At 42.3% G+C, this 20,000-nt stretch overlaps 1 protein-coding gene across 1 annotated transcript in view; it reads left to right on the top strand.

The window, feature by feature from the left end:
- Positions 1-18,951, top strand: part of efnb1 (ephrin-B1) — a 66,388-nt gene extending 47,437 nt beyond the window's left edge. The window contains exons 3-5 of the mRNA XM_080035324.1: positions 4,056-4,148; positions 12,607-12,720; positions 14,739-18,951. Of these exons, the coding sequence (XP_079891450.1) occupies positions 4,056-4,148; positions 12,607-12,720; positions 14,739-15,130 (599 nt within the window). The 3' untranslated portion in view covers positions 15,131-18,951. The remainder of the gene's footprint in view (positions 1-4,055; positions 4,149-12,606; positions 12,721-14,738) is intronic.
- The last annotated feature ends 1,049 nt before the right edge of the window (positions 18,952-20,000 follow it).

Raw genomic sequence — 20,000 nt, 5'->3', positions numbered from 1 at the left:
CGGCTGTGTTTATCTCCCTGATATACTCCCTCAAAGTTCTGTGTGCTGCAGTTTAAACTTGATGTGTGTGTGTGTGTGTGAGTGATCAGATACGTTATGCCTGTTCTGTTATGTATTTAGTTTTTTGTTGTTGAAAATGTAGACATTATTGCTACCTGGTGCCTTCTCGTCTCGTCTAAATGGAGGTTTTTATGCTGTGGAGAATGGTGTGTGTGTGTGTGTGTGTGTGTGTGTGTGTGTGTGTGACTTTCTGTGTGAACAGTAGCCAATGAATGTCACCTCTCATTCACTTTCTCATTAAACAACCTGCTCTCTGTCTGTCACTTGGGCTGTGTCTATCCCCTTGCTTTGGGCAGGTGTGTGCGCGACAATACACACACACACACACACACACACACACACACACACACACACACACACACACACACACACACAGAGCATATTGCACTGTATGAAAGCACCCCCACCCCCCGTGGGCAGGACAGGAATAATAAGCAGGAGATGATTCATGATGGAGATGGAGAATGTATTCTGCGAGACCACCTGAGTGACCTCATTTAGCAGAACCTGAGAATAAATATAGCGCAGCGCATGGCACAGTAGCCTACAGGCCGGCATGTCTCACACATCTCCCACTCTGTTAGTGGGAGCACCTATGGGAGCAGTCCCCCCTACTCCACCCTGAATGTCCTTGTAAAATCTGTGCATATGTGTTTTATGCAAGTGTGTGTGCTCTCACGTCTGCATGTTAATGTGCTAGCAGTAGTGCTATGTGTGCAGTATTGGAACGGGAGCCTTTGTTACAGGCCAGCCCTTCCCCCTGTAAGGCTTGCTCTTGGCTGATATACATTTGTACTGTAGATATTTCCCAACATCAACATTTGGCACCTGGTTTCTCTTATGACTTCAGCAGCTGTAGATCTTTTGTTCTCCCACTCGTCACTTTGTGGCCAACGCTCCACCACACCCACCATGAGGAGGAGGGCCTGGAACCAGACCAGAGCTCTGGAGCTGACCGCTTTATTAGAGAGAGATTCCTCTCTGGAATGACCACTTCTCTGGGTATTCTAATGTCTTTGTTCCACTAAATCATTAGCAGCAGAAGGGGAGTGTCTTTGTTCTTCCTCCTGTAGTTTGATCCCCTTGTGTTTTTATCTCCACCGAGACACACAGGAAGACCCAATCCCCCATTTCCTCTTTCCAAAACACGCCATGACGGCTGCCGGCGTTTTAATATCTTCAAATCCAGATTTGGATTAAAGTCAGTATGCAGCAGGGATGAAAGGAGAGAGGCAGAGGGTCAGAGAGGAGAGAGAGTAAGTGACCGCGAGGGAGAGAGAGAGAGAGAGGCTTTCAGATTTAAAAAAATAATAATAAAAAAAAGCTTACATTGTTGTTGTGTCATTGTTATGGTGTACGTTAAGAGTTTGACAAACTGCTGGCAATCAATGACTGTGTGTGAACTGTGAGGTGAATACATAGATATCAGATGAAGGTTCAAACATAAAGACAGGAGTGTGTGCTGCTTAACAGTCAACTGTCTGCATGTTTTTAAATGGACTCAACAGTTGGTCCTGTAGTCCATACTTCCATCCTGAATAAACCTTTAAAGATGGATTCACACAAAGGAAATGTGCTTCAAAGCGGACACGGTTAATCAGATCATGTATTTCCAGGGGTACAGTGAAGGCCATGAATTATTTGACGTTTTAAATGGCTTGAATACCAACAAGGTACAAAAGTGATCATCTCTTTATAAATGCAGCTCTCTATCAATGGTTTGCCTGAACACAAGCCTCCCAGGGCCAAGCCATCATCATGCCACATCAGTAATGTCAGCCAGCCAGGAACAGTTCATTTACATGACAGTGGTAAGTTAACACTGAGAAGATTTGTTCTCCCTGAGTGGATATAAAATTCATAGCATGACGCTCGCTCTTAGTCAGATTATTCAAGTGCCTTTGAGCTCTGTCTTCAAAGAGCTCATTCCTCTATAACCTTGCCCTGCAAATTAAAACATTGAAAAGAAGAGGAGAAATCGGGTGGAAAATGTCAGGCTGATGTTCAGACTGGTGGCAGCGTCTGGGCCATTCAGGACTGCCAGATGCCGTGTGCCTTTAAGACTGGAGCAGGCATGTTCACATTACTGTCTTTGAATGTTCCCTTTAGAGGAAGACACGCTCCCTGCATGCGACTTTACATAAATCAGAAGACTCTCTTAGCCTTGAGTGTTCATTCACATTAACGTCCCACGTAAATATGAGATCTCTTTCTTCCTGCTCTGCACTGGGCTGCTGGGATATATTTCAGTGTCCCTGTTCACTCAGCATGTTGAGAATACAGTAGGGGGGGGGGGGGGGTGGGGGGGGAAAGCACCTCCATAGCAATGTTATCTCAATCTCTCTCGCAAATTATCACGTACCCTGGGCCGCCCTAACAAAACTTTGTGATTGTGTTTGTAATTTAGAACCCGGGCGTGATCTGATAATGTAACATAATATTAGTGCAATTCATTATTTCCATTTTCTTTTTCTATTTCGCCCAAGAACAAAAGCTGAAATCCCCACAGGGAAAGAAAATGTCAACGTTGATAATACTTAAGAAAGACAAAGGCATGAATCAACTGTGCTTTTTCCAAAGCTGATTTCAAACAGGGCCCACTGTTTAGAGCAGGGAAATGCATTTAGAACCAAACGTCATGCCAGGGAGGGAACGCATTTGACTGTTTGTAAGTTATTGTCTGGAGCCCTTCCCTGTCTGTAGCTGAGTCCGTCTATGTGCCATCACTAGATAAGACTTGTCCTAATGAGGGGACTGTCTCACTCACTAGATGGTCATTGAGTTAAGAGGGAGGCAGGGGAGGGCTAGACAGCACATAGAAATAACAACCAGGCCGGAGCAGGGAGAGCAAGACGGATAATGCAGGAAGAGAAACAAAAGCATTTGAGAGGAAGGGAGTGAGTTGAAACAGCAGACTAAGCGGAGATGGAGATCATTTGGGGAATTCCAAAATTAGAGCTGCCATCGCATGCGCCCACACAGGCACGCACCCACCCACACACACACACACACACACATACACACACACACACACACACACACACACACACACACACACACACACACACACACAAACGTGTGCTTTTGCCGCTCTGTGTTAAGGTCAGAGTCACACTCTGTCTCCCTAGGTCATTATCATGGGCCCTAAAATAGACGGCCAATTGTGTCACCGTGTCTGAAGTGAATGTGACATTGAATAAACAACCCTGCACCCTTAGCTGTTCACTCAAGTCAGAGCCTAACACACACTTTAAGACAAATGGAGACACATACACACACACACACACACACACACACACACTCATGCTCCAATATATACATGGACACACACACACACACACACACACACACACACACACTCACACACACACTCATGCTCCAATATATAAATGGACACACGCATGCACATACATTAAGTGAGGCATTTAGCTCTCAGCACTCCTAGCGAGTAATGACACATGTGGCTCGGAGGGAGTAAGCGGCTCGAGGACTTGGCAAGCAGCTGGAAGTCTAACTGGCATGTCTCACTGTTCAACTATTCACAGAGGAGAACACACTCACACAGGTCCCACCATGTTCCTCCTACCACACATCCACAGGGCCCTAATGTTGTTCCGTTCATTTGACTTCACTTTACTGTGTTAATGAGAGATACGGGTGAGGAAAGGGCTGGGAGTTGATTGAGGGTGAGAAGGGCTAATCACTGGAAGAGCTAATCAGTGCCGGTGGTAAATATTGATTGGCTGTGTGCGTTGTGGAACTGCTCATTAACCAGTGTGTCATCTTCTCTCCTTGTTCTCTTTTTCTTTTTCTTTTTCTTTTTCTTTTTCTTTTTCTTTTTCTTTTTCTTTTTCTTTTTCTTTTTCTTTTTCTATCCCTCTCCCTCTCCCTCTCTCTCTCTTTCTCTCTCCCTCTCTCCCCTTTCTCTCTCCCTCTCGCTCTTTCTCTCTCCATCTCTCTCTCCCTCTCTCTATATATCTCTCTCTCTCTTCCAGCCACTTCTAACGGTACAGTGGAGGGCCTGGAGAACAGGGATGGGGGCGCGTGCAGGAGCCGCTCCATGAAAGTCATCATGAAAGTGGGACAAGGTAAGAGGCTGCTCCCCTCACACATGTACAACACCATACATACAGCTGCTGCTCCCAGCCATGTTTCACTTTGCTCTGACATTCTCATTTATCGCTATGTGACTTTGTCTGCTCCCCACAACCAATATGCTCTATGTGTGTGTGTGTGTGTGTGTGTGTGTGTGTGTGTGTGTGTGTGTGTGTGTGTGTGTGTGTGTGTGTGTGTGTGTGTGTGCTGTGATGAAATGTGTTAATGCTTTGTTTTTATTCTTTATTACCACCTAAGGCTTAGTGAAAATTCAGTGGGCCCATTTAGTGACTTTCAGTGGTGTCGCAACTTGATGATTTGATCAAATTGGGGTCAAAATGTACTGTTACATTGCCATTTTAGTTTTTACAACCTATTACAATATGTATGTTTACAAGGAATAAGCACTGGTAACAAGAATACATTTTTAATAAAGTCTTTAACCCACAACTTATTTATGAATACTTAATGAATGAACAGAATAACATAGCTGCAAGCATATTAATGATATAATTGATTAGACAGAAACTAATCCCTACAGTGTGTGATAACAAATGTATTAGCTGTTTAAACACAGGCAGGTTGAAACTGAATTTAAGGGCGTGTGCTCCACCTCAAACAATGAGTGGTTTGACAAAAATCTCTTGAGGTTGACTGAACAGATTTATCACAGAGCTTTCAGCCACATCTGGTGGGCCTTATGGATGGTGTTTGCTCTCAATAGCATTAAGTTAGTAAGTCATTATTTTCAGGTATTTATGAATAAAATAAATATATTTTATTTATTAAGGACTTAAATTAAAACATTTAATTTAAGTCCTTAATAATAAATTAAGGACTTAGACTAATTTAATAAATTAAAACATTTAATGATATATATATATATATATATATATATATATATATATATATATATATATATATATATATATATATATATATATATATATACACATATATATATATATATATATATATATATATATAGCATTGAATGTTTTAATTTAAGTCCGGAATTTCTATAGCACATCAAAAATAAGAGCCCACTCCAAATGTTCAGTGTCACTTGTTTTAGTCTTTAGAGGCATATGTTTGAGTAAAATGAACATTTTGGTTTTATAATATAAACTACTTAAAACATTTCTTCCAAATTCACAATAAAAATATTGTCATTTAGAGCATTTTCAATAAGTAATGTAGAGTTAAAGATTTAAGAAAAATCCAGACTAGTCTCTTAATTTTTTCCGGGGCTTTATATATAAATGTGTGTTTGTTTATTGATATAATAATTGATTATATATTTGATAAACATATTTGATATGGTTAAACCTGTATAATATTATAATTATAGTGTGTTATACACATTTATTATTGTTTATATACTATTAATAAATGTATTTGAATGTATTGGTGCCAAATCATCTCTGCCTAAAATTCAACTCTCAGGTTGAAGATAGTTAATAAAGATAATGTTAAAATCTTGACTATCTCTTTTAAATCAGCAGTCATTTTGTATAATGTTGCTTAATATGGAAATATGCTTTAAACTGTTAGACTATAGAGATGTGTCAACCGTTTGGCGCTATGTCCTACTGATACATTGTATGTCTTTGTATTGCTTTCAAATCTCTGGTTGAATGAGGCCATTGCAGTCAATGTTGCAAATCAATAAGCAGTACTGCTTTATGGACTCCACTGCTGGATTCAAATGATTGTTGTGTCATTGTGATGAAGTGTCCTGGGGCCGTATTCACAAAACATTTTAAGGCTAAGAGTAGGTCCTAACGTGCTGATTTAGGAGTAACTCTCAAAAATAAGGGGCGTTTCACTCCTAATTTTAGGACTCCTAACTTTTTAAGATAAGTGTAATTCACAAAGCATTTTAGCGCTAAAACTAGCTCCTAAATCTATGAAAAGCTAGGAGTCCTCAAGAGGACTCTTAAGTCACTAAGAGTAAATCACAGACAGTCATTTGATGGTGTTTTGGATAGCTGTAAGGGGTTAATGATCTTAGTAAAGCTATATTTAGAAAGTATAGACACATTTATATTTATTAAATGTAGGCTATATAATAAAATATTTATTAAGTTCCTTTTCCTGCAGTTGCTTTGGGTTTACGATGCACTGAAAGTTACTGTTGGTGTCACGTTTGGGTTTAATTTCCTACTAGAGGCCTATATGGCGTTTCGCAGCATTATGTCTATGCTTCGCAGCATCTCCTCCGTTCCACAGGTCTGCTACTGTATAGTTGCGCGTCTCGCCCTTCTCCTTCCTCATGCACTTTACGATTTCGCCGGCTGTTGTTTCTAAATGGTGAATTTCCTGGTTTGTCGCTGTCTGGCTATTGCTGCATAGTCCGCCATTGAGAGAAATACAGTGAGAGTGCATGGCGTGCAGCTCTTCAATGAGGATATTTTTTCCGATTCAAATAATTGTAAAATTTAAAATGAATAGACCTATGTGGCGATATTGTAGGCTAATTGTGAAATAATGTGTGGGAAACCCTGCAGTATCTTGGTTTCATGTTAAATCAGTGTCACTTGTCATTAATTGTATATAAAAACTCTTTACTTTAATACAGCGACACAATATGGATATCTCCCACAGTGTTTCCATCATAAATTCACTCTTAGCTCTCATTCCCTCTCAGCCAATCACTGTAGGCATAGAAGGTATGAACATGACATCATCCATGGCAACAGGGTCAACACCGCCCTCTAGTCTTAGCTTAGGAGTCCCTCCCATTCCTTAGTAAAAGTTGGTCTTATCAGCTTTGTGAATAGGTTTTAAGAAATTACTCCTTACTAAGAACTTTTGGTGCTCCCTAGGAGTACTCTTAGTGCTAAGATAAAATGTTTTGTGAATACGGCCCCTGATCTGTTAGCTATTTAGTTAGGTATAAGTCATTAGAGATTTCCATCTAGTGTCTATCATCAGTTTCTCAATTGAATTTTTAGTATCGCATAAAATGACACTTTGATACATCAAGCTCTATTATGTGGATACAAGCCTTTTGAATCAGTCTAATTCATCTATGCATGAACTGTTTGTGCAAATAAGTAGTCCACTGAGAAGTACCAAGCAAAGAGACATGACTCCATTTCACAATGGTAAAGAAGGACTGTGATGTTCTTCAGCTGTTTTCAACCTGAACCTTATACAGTCATCACACATTTGAAAATGTTTGAATTTGGTTTGTAAGTGAATGTCCGGGGTGGGCTAAGACATCTTAAAATGCTGGAAGTAAACAAGCAAGCTTTTGTTTAGATATCCTTGGACACAACATTTGGTTTGCATCACACATTCCACTTTTCAGACGCACTCCTCCTGGCGTTATGGCATGCATATCCTGATTCCTGACAGAGTACAGTACACAGATGTGTGACTCTGTAAACATTCCCATCATCCTCAGTGTGGTTGTTTTGACCCAAACAGACAGTCACCATCTGAGGGGAACATCTGCCCACCGCGCTCATCTGATTCAGGCTTCACAACCTGGAGCTGAGCATGTCAAAAAAACAACATCCCCTGAGACTTATGGGAACTCTGCAGAGTGTGTGTGTGTGTGTGTGTGTGTGTGTGTGTGTGTGTGTGTGTGTGTGTGTGTGTGTGTGTGTGTGTGTGTGTGTGTGTGTGTGTGTGTGTGTGTGTGTGTGTGTGTGTGTGTTATTGTGCAGTTATTCCAATGTTAGCGAGTGGGATGACAGCAGAGCATCCTGACAGTGGTTGGAGAATAGAAGCTAACAAGTTGCTGATGCTAGCAGTCTGAGCTAAAGCAGATTCAGCAGATATACAGTATAAACCACATCGAGGAAACAGACAGGCATTGCATTATCTCTCCATGTAGGTCAATGTGAGCATCAACATCTTGGCACTGCAACACTCCCGCCACATGACAACATGGCTACATGAGTGTTAGTGTTGGAGGAAAAAACTAATGGCAGTGTGTTATGAGACGTTTCTCTTAGCTCGTGTCTGTTTCTGTTTCTGCTGGCTATTCCTAAACTTCACCACAGTGAAGGAAGTGTGCTGTCACTCACTATCAATGTGCCCTAAGAACAAGAATCTATTTCTGGGAGTTACATTTTTCAATGCCCATCCGACAGTAACTATCAGTGGATGGAACTTGTGATTATTTTCCATTTGATTCATTAAGGCGAAACAATGCAGGCAAATGTATATTTAGGTGTTAATTTGACTAAACCTTGTCTGTTTGTATCTGTATAGTATTTCTTCTATACAACCATCTTTAAAGGCCATTATCTCAATTAGTTTAGTATTGAGTATTATTTTTTCAATACTCCGAACCAAAAATCTCAACATCTATATCGCTTACATCAACTAAACTTTCCATAATCATTCTCAGCACTATTCTGAAGGTTATTACAGAAGGATATGTGTATGTGTTGTTAATCGTCTGATTTATGAGACATTTTCTTCTTAAAGACATGTTGAAAATGCATATTTGAAATGATCAAAAAAGGCTGTATCCAAAGTCATGGAAATACTTTGGACACTAATATGTTGTAAAAATCGAATAAAGATTTTTTCATTGGCTTTATCCAACAAAAAAGTATTTCTGGTTTTAGGAAATCCAAATGCAAATTATGCAAACGTAGTTAGATATTGCTACATTTACATACAGCTTCAAATATTTCTGAAACAAAATGTAATACACAAAATAATTGTTTTAATGTCAGTGGCAAAGTTTCATGGTGATATCTATAAGTTAAAGATTTGACCCTCATCACCTGAATGAGTCCCCTAATCCCAGTCCCAAATGATTTATTTAAATAGTTGTTTATAAGTAAGTACATGTATTACAGTACTTTAAATTATGAAGGCACTTGCTATGTTGTCTATTGTCATTTGTTATTTAAATAAAAAATGTTGTGTAAAATAGTTGAATGAGCTCTTTCTCGAGCATCTACAAAAGAAAAATGATGCATTAGTAATAATACAGATAGAATACAGATGTATTTTGCAGTAACCCAACACTTACAAGGTCTATTTCATGCATTAACCTTTGATACATAAAGCACATTTATATAATGTGCTGATAATATAATATAATATAATATAATATAATATAATATAATATAATATAATATAATATAATATAATATAATATAATATAATATAATATAATATAATAATGTAAACATTTTGTGCAATACTTTTACTTACATTTTTTACAGTGTGCTTTTGCTACTTTTGCTGAATTAAAGAATCATAATCCTTCCTCCAGCCATCATAAAGGACAAATGAAAAAATAAATTCCTCGTTAATCAAATAATAGTTGTATACCGTCCAAATGATATGCCTTTAAAAACAAAGTTTAATAAAGGATTAACAGAAAATGAATTGATAACAACGTCTTATAGTTAGCATGTATTTAAGTTCAATCAGACAAAAAATAAATAAAGATACATCCTTTGTTTTTTTAATCCAAAGTTGACTTAGTTCTTCTGAACTGTGACTGTTCTCTACTCTGAGAAAGGTAGAAAAGTCAACTGAAGAACACTTTCGAGAATAAAAAAAAAACTATTTTATGACGTTTTATAAAGAAATCCCCTAAGAGGATGCAAACAGTCACTGTTTGCAGGCCTAGCCTCTACCTTGCTCAGCCATGTTGTTTGACCAAACCAAGGAACCTGGGCTTTGCGTTGGCTCTCAACCCAGATGCTATTGTATTTAAGGCACATTTCCTCCGTGTCTCTGCAGCCGAATGCCAACACATCCTGTGGCCAAGTCCCCAAGACATTTTCCCATATGTCCACTCACACTCCTCTGCACTTTGCTCTGTGGATTCTATTTTCAATGACTCATCCCAGTCTTTTATATGTGCACATTCTTTTATTCTTCCATGTTGATGTGGAGACGCTATACTCTAAGTTTAATACAGTTTAATACGTCGCTGAAGACTCATTTTTGTTGCATTGGTCCTTTTTTTTTCATGTATCTTATATGTTATTTTGTATTGTATCTTGTACAGCACTTTGGTCAACTGATGTTGTGTTTAAATGTGCTATAGAAATAATTTTGACTTTGACTATGAGTTTGAGACTCTCCTGCGCATAATCACGTTGAATCAAGATGCTGCCTGACACATTGATATGTCATTGTACCTTAAATTCTCCTTCTTCTGTGTTTTTTTGTCTTTTTAGTTTATATAGATTGTATAAAATAAGCCCAAAGTGATTGAAAAGGGAAATAACGGTAGCCCATATTTAATACATCCAAGGCTCTCTCTCCTTCCTCCAGCGAATCATGTCACTGCTCATAGAAATATGTTGACTCACCTCCTCTCACGCATCTCCTCCCACTCATTCTCTCTCTCTACCTCCTCCCAACTTATCTGTCTCTCTTCATCACTCCATCATCGCTCTGTCCCACACACACACACACGGACACAGAAACAGACACACACACACACACACACACACACACACACACACACACACACACACTCCCCCCTTCTGGCGGGCTGGCTGTTCTGAGCTAAATGCTGTCTGAATAGCTAAGGGAAATGTCAGCGGTACACACACACACAGAAAATGGGTCAGAACATTAGAACGCTGGCTGCACATGCTCAGTGACACACAGTGTTGGGGCTGCATGCGCCGACTAAATCAGATCGCTGTGTCCTCTGGTATCCTCTGACACATGAATGTTCCCACTTCTCACTCCTGTCTTTACTCATCAATTATTGACGGGCGCACAACAGCTCCCACAGCCAGTCACCACTGCTGCTCTCACTATGGGGCTATGCAGTGGTCTGGACAGACAGCAGGCCATGTGAACTGGCTGATTATAGTGTGGCTATGTTAGCCAAATAGTACTTTGTTTGCACAAAAAAAAATTATCAACTAATAAAAAGTTAGTGTTTTATCGATTTTTGTTATCTACTGTACATTGTTTTTAATTTAATTGAGATGTTTCATTTGTGGGAAGGAGTTCAGTGAAGTCAAACACAGCCTAGGTGCAATGGTATGTATTTTATTGACCGACTTTAAAAATAAATTATATTTTTCAGTCATATTTTTTTAAAGTGTTAAAATATCATATCATATGGTTATGGTGAACCTTATATGGTGTATGGTATCATTAGATGAGGGTATGGTCCCTCTTTGTCTTTCCTCTTTATTCTGTGTTGTCTATGGTTGATATCTCCCAGACATCCCACACCCTATTCATTTCCCTAAACAGAGTCTGGGCCGAACTAGGGGGGAATATAGCAAATAGACTTTAGACTGTCAGGCCTATTTTTACTCACACACTCTCTCACACACACACCCACGTCCAAGCTAACTTGCCACGAGGGACTCAAATGTAAATTGCCTCCCCACACGCCCTCCTCTCCGTCTCTCTCTCTCTATGTCACACACATACACACACACACACACACACACACGCGCACACACACACACACGCACACACACACTCACACACGCACACACTCACACACAGCCCCTGAGCATCCCTTTTGGGCAGATGCAGATAAGGCCATTTAAATGAGGGCCATCTGATAGTGTACTGTGGAATCCACCGGACCAACGTGGCTAATAGTTTTCTAACTGTCTTGTGTCTGCCGGCCCTGCCCTCATAAAGGGCCACGCCGCGGACCCACCAGTGTTTAGCTCACACACTTCAAAGTCTGCACACTGAAATGACTACAGACAGAGAGATAAACTGTCTGTTTCCTTTACCTTCCCCTCAGAGCTTATGCAAGCCCTTCTTCTCCTCCTCTCCCGTGCTCTTCCTGTCCTCCCCTCTCTCTCTCTCTCTCTCTCTCTCTCTCTCTCTCTCTCTCTCTCTCTCTCTCTCTCCTCTGAAGTGTGCCTCTTTGAGCCAGAGTTAAAGCCAGAGCTATAAATAAAGCAGATTATGGCCTTTTAACGTGATGAATAATGTAAAACAATAAAAAGTTAATATATAACTACTTTACCCTCATTCTGCCATGCCTAAGTGTATTGTAAGAATATTCTAGGTGTGGGCTCTTTGTGTTTGCACGCATGGTTGTGTGTGTGTGTGTGTGTGTGTGTGTGTGTGTGTGTGTGAGTGTGTGTGTGTGTGTGCGTGTGCGTGCGTGTGTGTGTGTGCGTGTGTGTGTCCTACACACTCATGAATGTGTCAGTGTTGGAAATGCCTGTCTGAGTGTTTGCTGAAGGAGTTGCTGATGTAGATGTGAGCTCATTTTTTACGACAGGACAGGGATAGCGGAGTGTTCACAGACGTTTGCTTGTCCTTCCTCTTGTTGGAGCTTTTATCTCCACTTCTGAGAGACGTTTTCAACACAGGCAGAGATAGCCTTCCCTACGTGAACAAGGCATATCAAAAGACAATATGGACAAAATATGCTTTGCAGATGCAGGGGAACATGTCATTGTAATTCATTCCATGTATCTTGCCAAGGCTAACTGTTCTCTGTGTCTCTTGTGTTTCCCACAGTTCCAAACGCAGCAGCCCCAGAGGCTCCAGAGGACAATGCCATCCCCCCAGAGTCCAGCCCCAGTCCCCCTGACGTGAGCCGCATCGGGCCAGTCCAACCACCTGGAAACACTGGTGAGCTCATTGACTTACTAACAAGATACCAAATCAAATGCAGGCCAACTCCTATATACAGGAGGCTTTTTCTTCTTTCAATAGAGATCAAACATTTTAGTAAAATAAAGGTTTTTAAAATGGTAAAATATTAATATTCACAGCCTCGAGGGTTCACGTAATAATTCATCACAATTAGCCTAAAAGGAGAAATCGTAGTTTAGTTTCCCTGTGCACGTTTTTTCTCATGTGGATTTTTTCATGCCTCAGGCATTCCTTTGATTTCAGGGGAGGAGGGGTTGTGAAACTGAAAACCAGAAGAAAATCAGCTCACCCTGAGTCTCTTGACTTCTGAATACAGTACACGCTAGTAGACAGACCTCTATATGAGACATCTTTTTAAAACTTGCAGACAAATGAAGATTGTGCGTTCCACAGGACATACCGCTACTACTCAACACTTTTGACTTACTCCACAACTTTCTACTCCCCAAACCCTTCCTCCCAGTACGGACTGTTCTGTCTGTCCCAGTGTCATAAGCCGTCTTCAGTTAATAATTGCTTATTTGACATTAGTTGCTCTATAAAAAGATTTCCTAATGTCACTTTCCCCCCATAGCAGGGCTCTTACCTGTCTACCAATGTTAGACCAGAGATTATGTCAAGTCAGAGAGGTAAGCAGTGAAGGGTGGAATGAAGGACGTGTCATAGTGGTTTGAGGGGCTGATATTTCTGACAGCATCTCTCAAGCTCTCTCTCTCTCTCTCTCTCTCTCTCTCCAGCTCTTTCTCCAGCGCTCTCTCTCTCTCTCTCTCTCTCTCCAGCTCTTTCTCCAGCGCTCTCTCTCTCTCTCTCTCTCTCTCTCTCTCTATCCAGTGCCCAGAATGTACAACATTCCCGGCTCCTCTGATTTCACCGATAGGGTTGGATGGAATCGGTAGCTTTCACTGATGTCATTTCAGCGTGATAAGGCGCAGTTTGCCCCGTCCCCAATAAATGGTGCAGAGTGGTCAGCCGAGTTGCTGAGACACAGTCATTAGTGGGGTTGGCCCACCTGAGGCTGTGTGTGTGTGTGTGTGTGTGTGTGTGTGTGTGTGTGTGTGTGTGTGTGTGTGTGTGTGTGTGTGTGTGTGTGTGTGTGTTTGTGGGGGGGGGGGGGTGGTCATAGACAGTGGGAGGAGGTGAGTGCTGCTCTTTGGCAGCAGCTGTGTGCATACATGGAAAACAGATTTGGTTCTCCTCGGATTTCAGTCACTGGAGGAGCCAGTCATTCTCTTTCTCATCCAGTAACACCCCCCTCCCTGCCCCCCCTCCCTGCCCCCCCTCCAGCCCCCGCGACCTGAACCCGTTAGACAAAAGGATCAAATCAAATCAGATGTTCAGATATGCCCTGCTCTTTTTGATCATATCTCACTTGGCCTTTGCCATACAAATGTGACAAGTCATAAAAGTTGCCCTGGTCCGGTTCCTATCGGAGCAGGGATCTTTGTGATGATGAGTGATGACTGCAGATTTCATTAGGAGGCCATTTTGATTGAACTAATTCAATTACATTACATCAATGGGCCGTTAGTCATGTAGAGCAAACAACAAGCGGAGACATGACCACAGTTCATTTAGCCAGACAATAGTAAGATTTGTGCATGACACACATGACTTACTGTAAATGTTATTCCTGATTGTCCATGGGGCTCCAGGGAACTCTACCAAACTTATTTGCGTGAGGAAATGTGTGCCAAATTTCGTTGCACTCTGTTAGATACAACATCTCTACTCAATGTCTCAACATAATACCATTAGTGTAACTAAGTTTTGAACTTTAAACCAATTAAATAACTGCTCTGTTCTGAAGGATATTTTACACCACACCACAACCTCTTCATACGGCAACATTCAACTTTATGAAACACATTGAAAAACCATCTTTAGTTTTTAGAAATAGAAGTACAATACCATCCCTCCTGTCTGAACCTGCCCGAGTTATTTCTAACCTCTCTCTCTCTCTCTCTCTCTCTCTCTCTCTCTCTCTCCCTCTGCAGACACTATGAACCAGGACCAGTCCGGCTCCTCCCAGGGGGGCCTGCTGGACTCTAAGGTGGCTGTGTTCTCTGCCATCGGGGCTGGCTGCATCATCTTCCTCCTGCTCATCCTCCTCCTGGTCATCCTGCTCATTAAGATGCGTAAGCGCTCCAGGAAGCATGCCCACTCCCAGGCCCGCCCCTCGGCCCTGTCACTCAGCACACTGTCCAATCCCAAGATGGGGCCCGGGGGCACGGCCGGCACCGAGCCCAGTGACATCATCATTCCGCTGCGGACAGAGAACAACTACTGCCCTCACTATGAGAAGGTGAGCGGCGACTATGGCCACCCCGTCTACATAGTGCAGGAGATGCCCCCGCAGAGCCCTGCCAACATCTACTACAAAGTCTGAGGGGTCCACACAGGCCGGAGAGGGAGAGAAAGAGAAAGAGAGGATGGCTTGGTTTTTGTTCTTGGGAAGAAACACTTTCCTTTTGCATTTTTATGGGGACTTGATGCGTCTTCGAGCCCGTGTTATTTCTACCACCTGCTGCACAAATCTGGAGAGACACACGCACTGAGCAGTAGCCAGCAGGGCAGAGAGCTGATGGATGAGAGGTGTATTAGTTGATCCTGTTTGTAAGCCCCCCTCTCCCCCCTAAGCCCCCTGCCTACCACAGGAGGGAGGGGGGGGCTGGAGTCAACCAACAGATGGAACTCTAGCTTCCTGGTTCTGTCCCTTTTTAACAGGCAGGATATAACTTATCTCAGTTCCCTAAAGTACGGCCTGTGCTACACCCAATGAAACATCTTAGCATGCTAGCCAGCAACAGGCAGACACACGCCACTCAGCCGCCTGCACTTTGTGGGCAAGCATAAAACGTGTGTGTGTGTGCGTGTCTGCGTGCCTGTGTGTGTTAGTCAGGGCTTCGTGCTGGGCCAGGAACCTCTCCAGATAGCTCAGGTATCAGACACAGTATGTGAAATAATATGTTCCTCTCCCTTCACACCTCTGATGTTTGCCTTACTTACTATTTTTGATGGAGGATTTCCTCGAACCCTGATTCAGTTCACAAAGCAGTTGTATTTTGTTAGACTTTTCCTACTACAAGTGCACAATGTATAGAGTTGAATAGATCAATGAATATTACTCCATCTTTTCACATGTCATCCATTGCGCTCACCTTTTCCTAAGAAAAGTACCTTGACTTGTACTGTTGATGTTAAAGTGTGTATCTGCTTGTATGTGTGTGTGTGTTTAAATCTGGTAATACTCCCTCTTATCCACTGGTCTGATTTGAGCTTTACTATTACTCTGGTATTTATGTGCCAGCTGTGTGTATTGCAGGTTGTATCTGAGTGAGTGTGTGTGTGTGTGTGTGTGTGTGTGTGTGTGTGTGTGTGTGTGTGTGTGTGGTTAGAGCATGTCCAGACCAGTCCTGTATCTGGGCAGACTTATTGGCTTAGGGGTAGAACACTAAGTTACTGTATCGTAGGCTTCAAAAGCGAGACAGACAGACAGACAGACAGACAGACAGACAGACAGACAGACAGACATGCAGACAGACAGACATGCAGACAAGAGAAAAGCCCTAGATCTTATAACACATCTTCAGTTGGCACCCATTGAAGCTTTTATTTGTCTGGTGATCTTTGATGGGGGGGATGTTAAGACAGCAGGCAGGTTCATATGTGTTAGTTCCAGCTCCTGATGCAACCGTGTAAAAGCAGCTACCAACAGTTAGTGTGGTGCCGTCTGCCTGGGACAGGTGGCCGGAGCTCGGCCTATCTGATTGGCTGGCCTACATAGGTAGGAGGATGCCCTATATATAAGTGGGATGGCAGAGCCACTGTTGAACATGGGGATACAGTGTTTCCATTTGCCAATTGGCTGCAATCTGTATATGAGTCAGTAGAATGCGTCGCTAGCATGTGACTAATCTGTGTGCCATCTCCGTGCCACCACTCTCCAGCCCGCAATGTGAGAGAGAGGAAGAGAGAGGCAGAGAGAGAGAGGGAGAGAGAGAGTTCCATAAAGGAGAAAATGTTCCCGTGACTTGGCTATAACCTGAGAGGAGGATGGGGATGAGAAGGGGCTGAGGTGGAGCTGGAGCTAGCTAGTTTAGTATTAACTTTTCCATCCTCTCACCAGTTGTGCTGTGAATCAAAATGCTGTGCAGAATATTCCACAGTGAAGGTGTTCCACCAGCGAGGGACACAGCCAGCTATCACACAGCCCAGGGCAGGAGTGGCACACACACACACACACACACACACACACACACACACACACACACCGCTTACTGCAGCTGGATGTGTGCACATGTGGACACTGTGGTGTGTGTGCATGGGTGTTTGAATCTGTCTGTGTGCATACGTAGGAGTTCTTATTTGTGCTTCTTGTTTTATACCTCCAGTGTGCGTGTGTGTGTTTGTGTATGCTTCGGTGGTCTAGCAGCTGTAGAGACTGGGTTTTGGCCAATGGGACTAGGTGCTCCACAGTGTGTGTGCCAGAGTAACGGAGCCTGCAGTCACAGTAAATGATGTGTAGAGAGGAGAGGAGAGCAGATAAGGACAGCTATTCCTCAGCACGCACACACACACACACACACACACACACACACACACACACACACACACACACACACACACACACACACACATACACACACACACACACACACACACACACACACACACACACACACACACACACACAGAGAGAGACTGACGGGTCCAGGTTTATCTCCAGTCAAACGGTCAGACTGCCAGTAAATGTTTATTCACCAGGCAGAGACAACCATCATGCGCTGCCACAGACTCTAGGCATCTCACAGATACAGTGCTGAGTATAAAGGCAGGCCCAGCTTGAAGCCTCCAGTGGCTCCTGCGTGTCGTTAACTCCAGAGTTAACGTCCTAAACAGCTGCTGGTGCTTTTGTGGTGCTGTGTTTTAACTCAGCATGCAGCCCTCAGTGGCCCTCTGTGAATCACATCTACATCAAATATTTTTGTTTCGGATCGGTGCGCATCCATTCACCTACACCAGCCAAGGGAGTCATTACCAAATTACCACAGAACCCATTTCCCATTTTTATTCATTCTCCTGACCACTTAATGTAATTCATTTTTTTTTCTGGGGATGGGGGGGGGAGGGGGGATAAAAATGTAAATATATGGATTAAAGCCCAATTTAAGATGTAATTTCACCTGAAACACTGCTCATAAGAAAAACAAATTAAAGATTAGATTTTTGTAATGGAGGATGTTTGTAAATAGCTGTCTTTTTAAAAAAAAGTGTGTTTTGTATGAATCCTTGCATTTTTTGGTCTGTGTTATGTTTTTATTTTATTTTTATTTTTAGAGTTTCAACTGAATATTGCAACTGACACACGAGCTGTCTTTTCATGCAGCGTCCAGTATTGTCAAAACGTCTTTGTTACCACACGTGTTAAAAAAAAAGAAAGAAAGAGAAAACTGGGTTGAGAGTTTTTTTTCACATTGCTACCCCGACAGGATCAGTAGCTTGCTCAGACTCTGTTCAGGACTGAAGCTTTGTCCCTGAGCAAGCTTTGACATGGTTAGGTCCATAACACCAACCTGCCTGTTGGAGACAGCACTTAACTCTGCATATGAAGACTGTGTTATTCCACTGCCTTTGAATTACCTTCACTTTCCACTCCCATTGTTAGAAGTATGAAAAACATTTTGGTTCCAGAAAGATGAATCTTTTTTCTCACTTTTAATAGGCCTATGGGTCTAGATGGACAGAGACATAGAAAGGGAGAGAGGGTATAAAGGAGAAAGGGGTTGAGAGTGTGACCGTACCGCGCTGGCCCAATATATCATCTGCTTTACACCACTCATTATCTCCCAGGCACTCCTTTGTTTTCAAGTTGCTCTCTCCCTCCTTTCCTAATTTAGCACAAGGATGTTGGTGGCTCCAGATAAGAGCCTCACTCTAGGTGGATTTCTGCTATTGTTCAAAAGCCACAGTATTATTTTTCAATGTGCATGTGTAAGCAAAAAACCTGTTCAATTTGTTTCCCTGTGTTTGAATCATAACTGTCAAGTTTTTGTTATTTTCTTTTCTTTTCTTTTTTTTTTTGCCATTCACTTTTTTTCCGCCGCTACTCAGCGTAATCCTATTGGCACCAGCTACAATGGAAATAGCGTTCCAGCAGTTTGGAAACTACAGCATATTGATAAATAAAATTTTTCCCATGGAACTTGTTCTGGAGAGTTGTTCTTTTTCTTCTTCTTCTTCTTTTCCTTCAAGCTTGAGAAACGTAGGTTGAAGATGTCAGTCCCCGATCTCACTGACTGACCCCCCTCCCCCAGCTAAATACACCTTGGGGGTCAGTCCTGTACATATGGTTTGTTCTGATACATAAGTCAGATTGAAATCACAGGCAGGCTTCATAAATTCATATTGGGGAAGTATGGACACGCCTCTTTGCATAGTAACTCATACCCGTATCAACCCGCTCTGCCCTGCTGTCCTCCAACATTACATTTCTTCATACATGATTAAATCTGATTGGCTGCACTCTGCGTTTCCATTGCGTTTGTCTGAAATGACATCCTCCTTTTAGCCGATTGAGGAACAAACTCCTAGTCCTTGGTGAAAGCAGAGATGGCATGAAATGTTATTAAAGTGATTGGGCATTTTCTCTGACAAACACACCAGTGTTTGTGGGCACGGCTCGGTCTGGCTGATGATGAGAACAGAGACAGAGTGGGCGAGTGAGCAGACTGATGGCAGGAGAGAGAGAGGGAGTCAGGGCAATGAGAAACATAATGTGCCTGTGGCTCCCCTGCCCCTCCTCACTCCCACACACACACACACACACACACACACACGACCGTTTTTTCTCTGAGCCCTGGGGCAGGTACGTTCATCTGGTTTCCTGGCTCGGTCCCGAGACGCCCCCATAGATCCAAGTTACTGTGGGTTTATTAAAACCTTCCCCCCACTGCGTGTGTGTGTGTGTGTGTGTGTGTGTGTGTGTGTGTGTGTGTGTGTGTGTGCTTGCCTCAGGGTTCCGCTGTTGTTCTACAACAGAATCACCATCACAAAATAATAACATATTACTAATTCAGCATGCACTGTTTCCCCTACCATGGTTTTGCCCCCCCCCCCCCCCCCTAAAAAAAGTAATCCCACTTTTTATTTTAGATATAGCACCAAATCAACTAAAACCACCAAAACAACTGCCTACACTTAATGACTGATTAGTTGAGTCTGATTAAAGCAGTATAAATAAAGGCAGATGGTGAACA

The sequence above is a fragment of the Ammodytes marinus genome (genome assembly GCF_949987685.1).
Source record: "Ammodytes marinus genome assembly, chromosome: 10".
Lineage (NCBI taxonomy): Eukaryota > Metazoa > Chordata > Actinopteri > Uranoscopiformes > Ammodytidae > Ammodytes > Ammodytes marinus.
The sequence above is the reverse complement of the archived record's forward strand: the minus strand, read 5'-3'. Positions and strand labels throughout refer to the sequence as shown.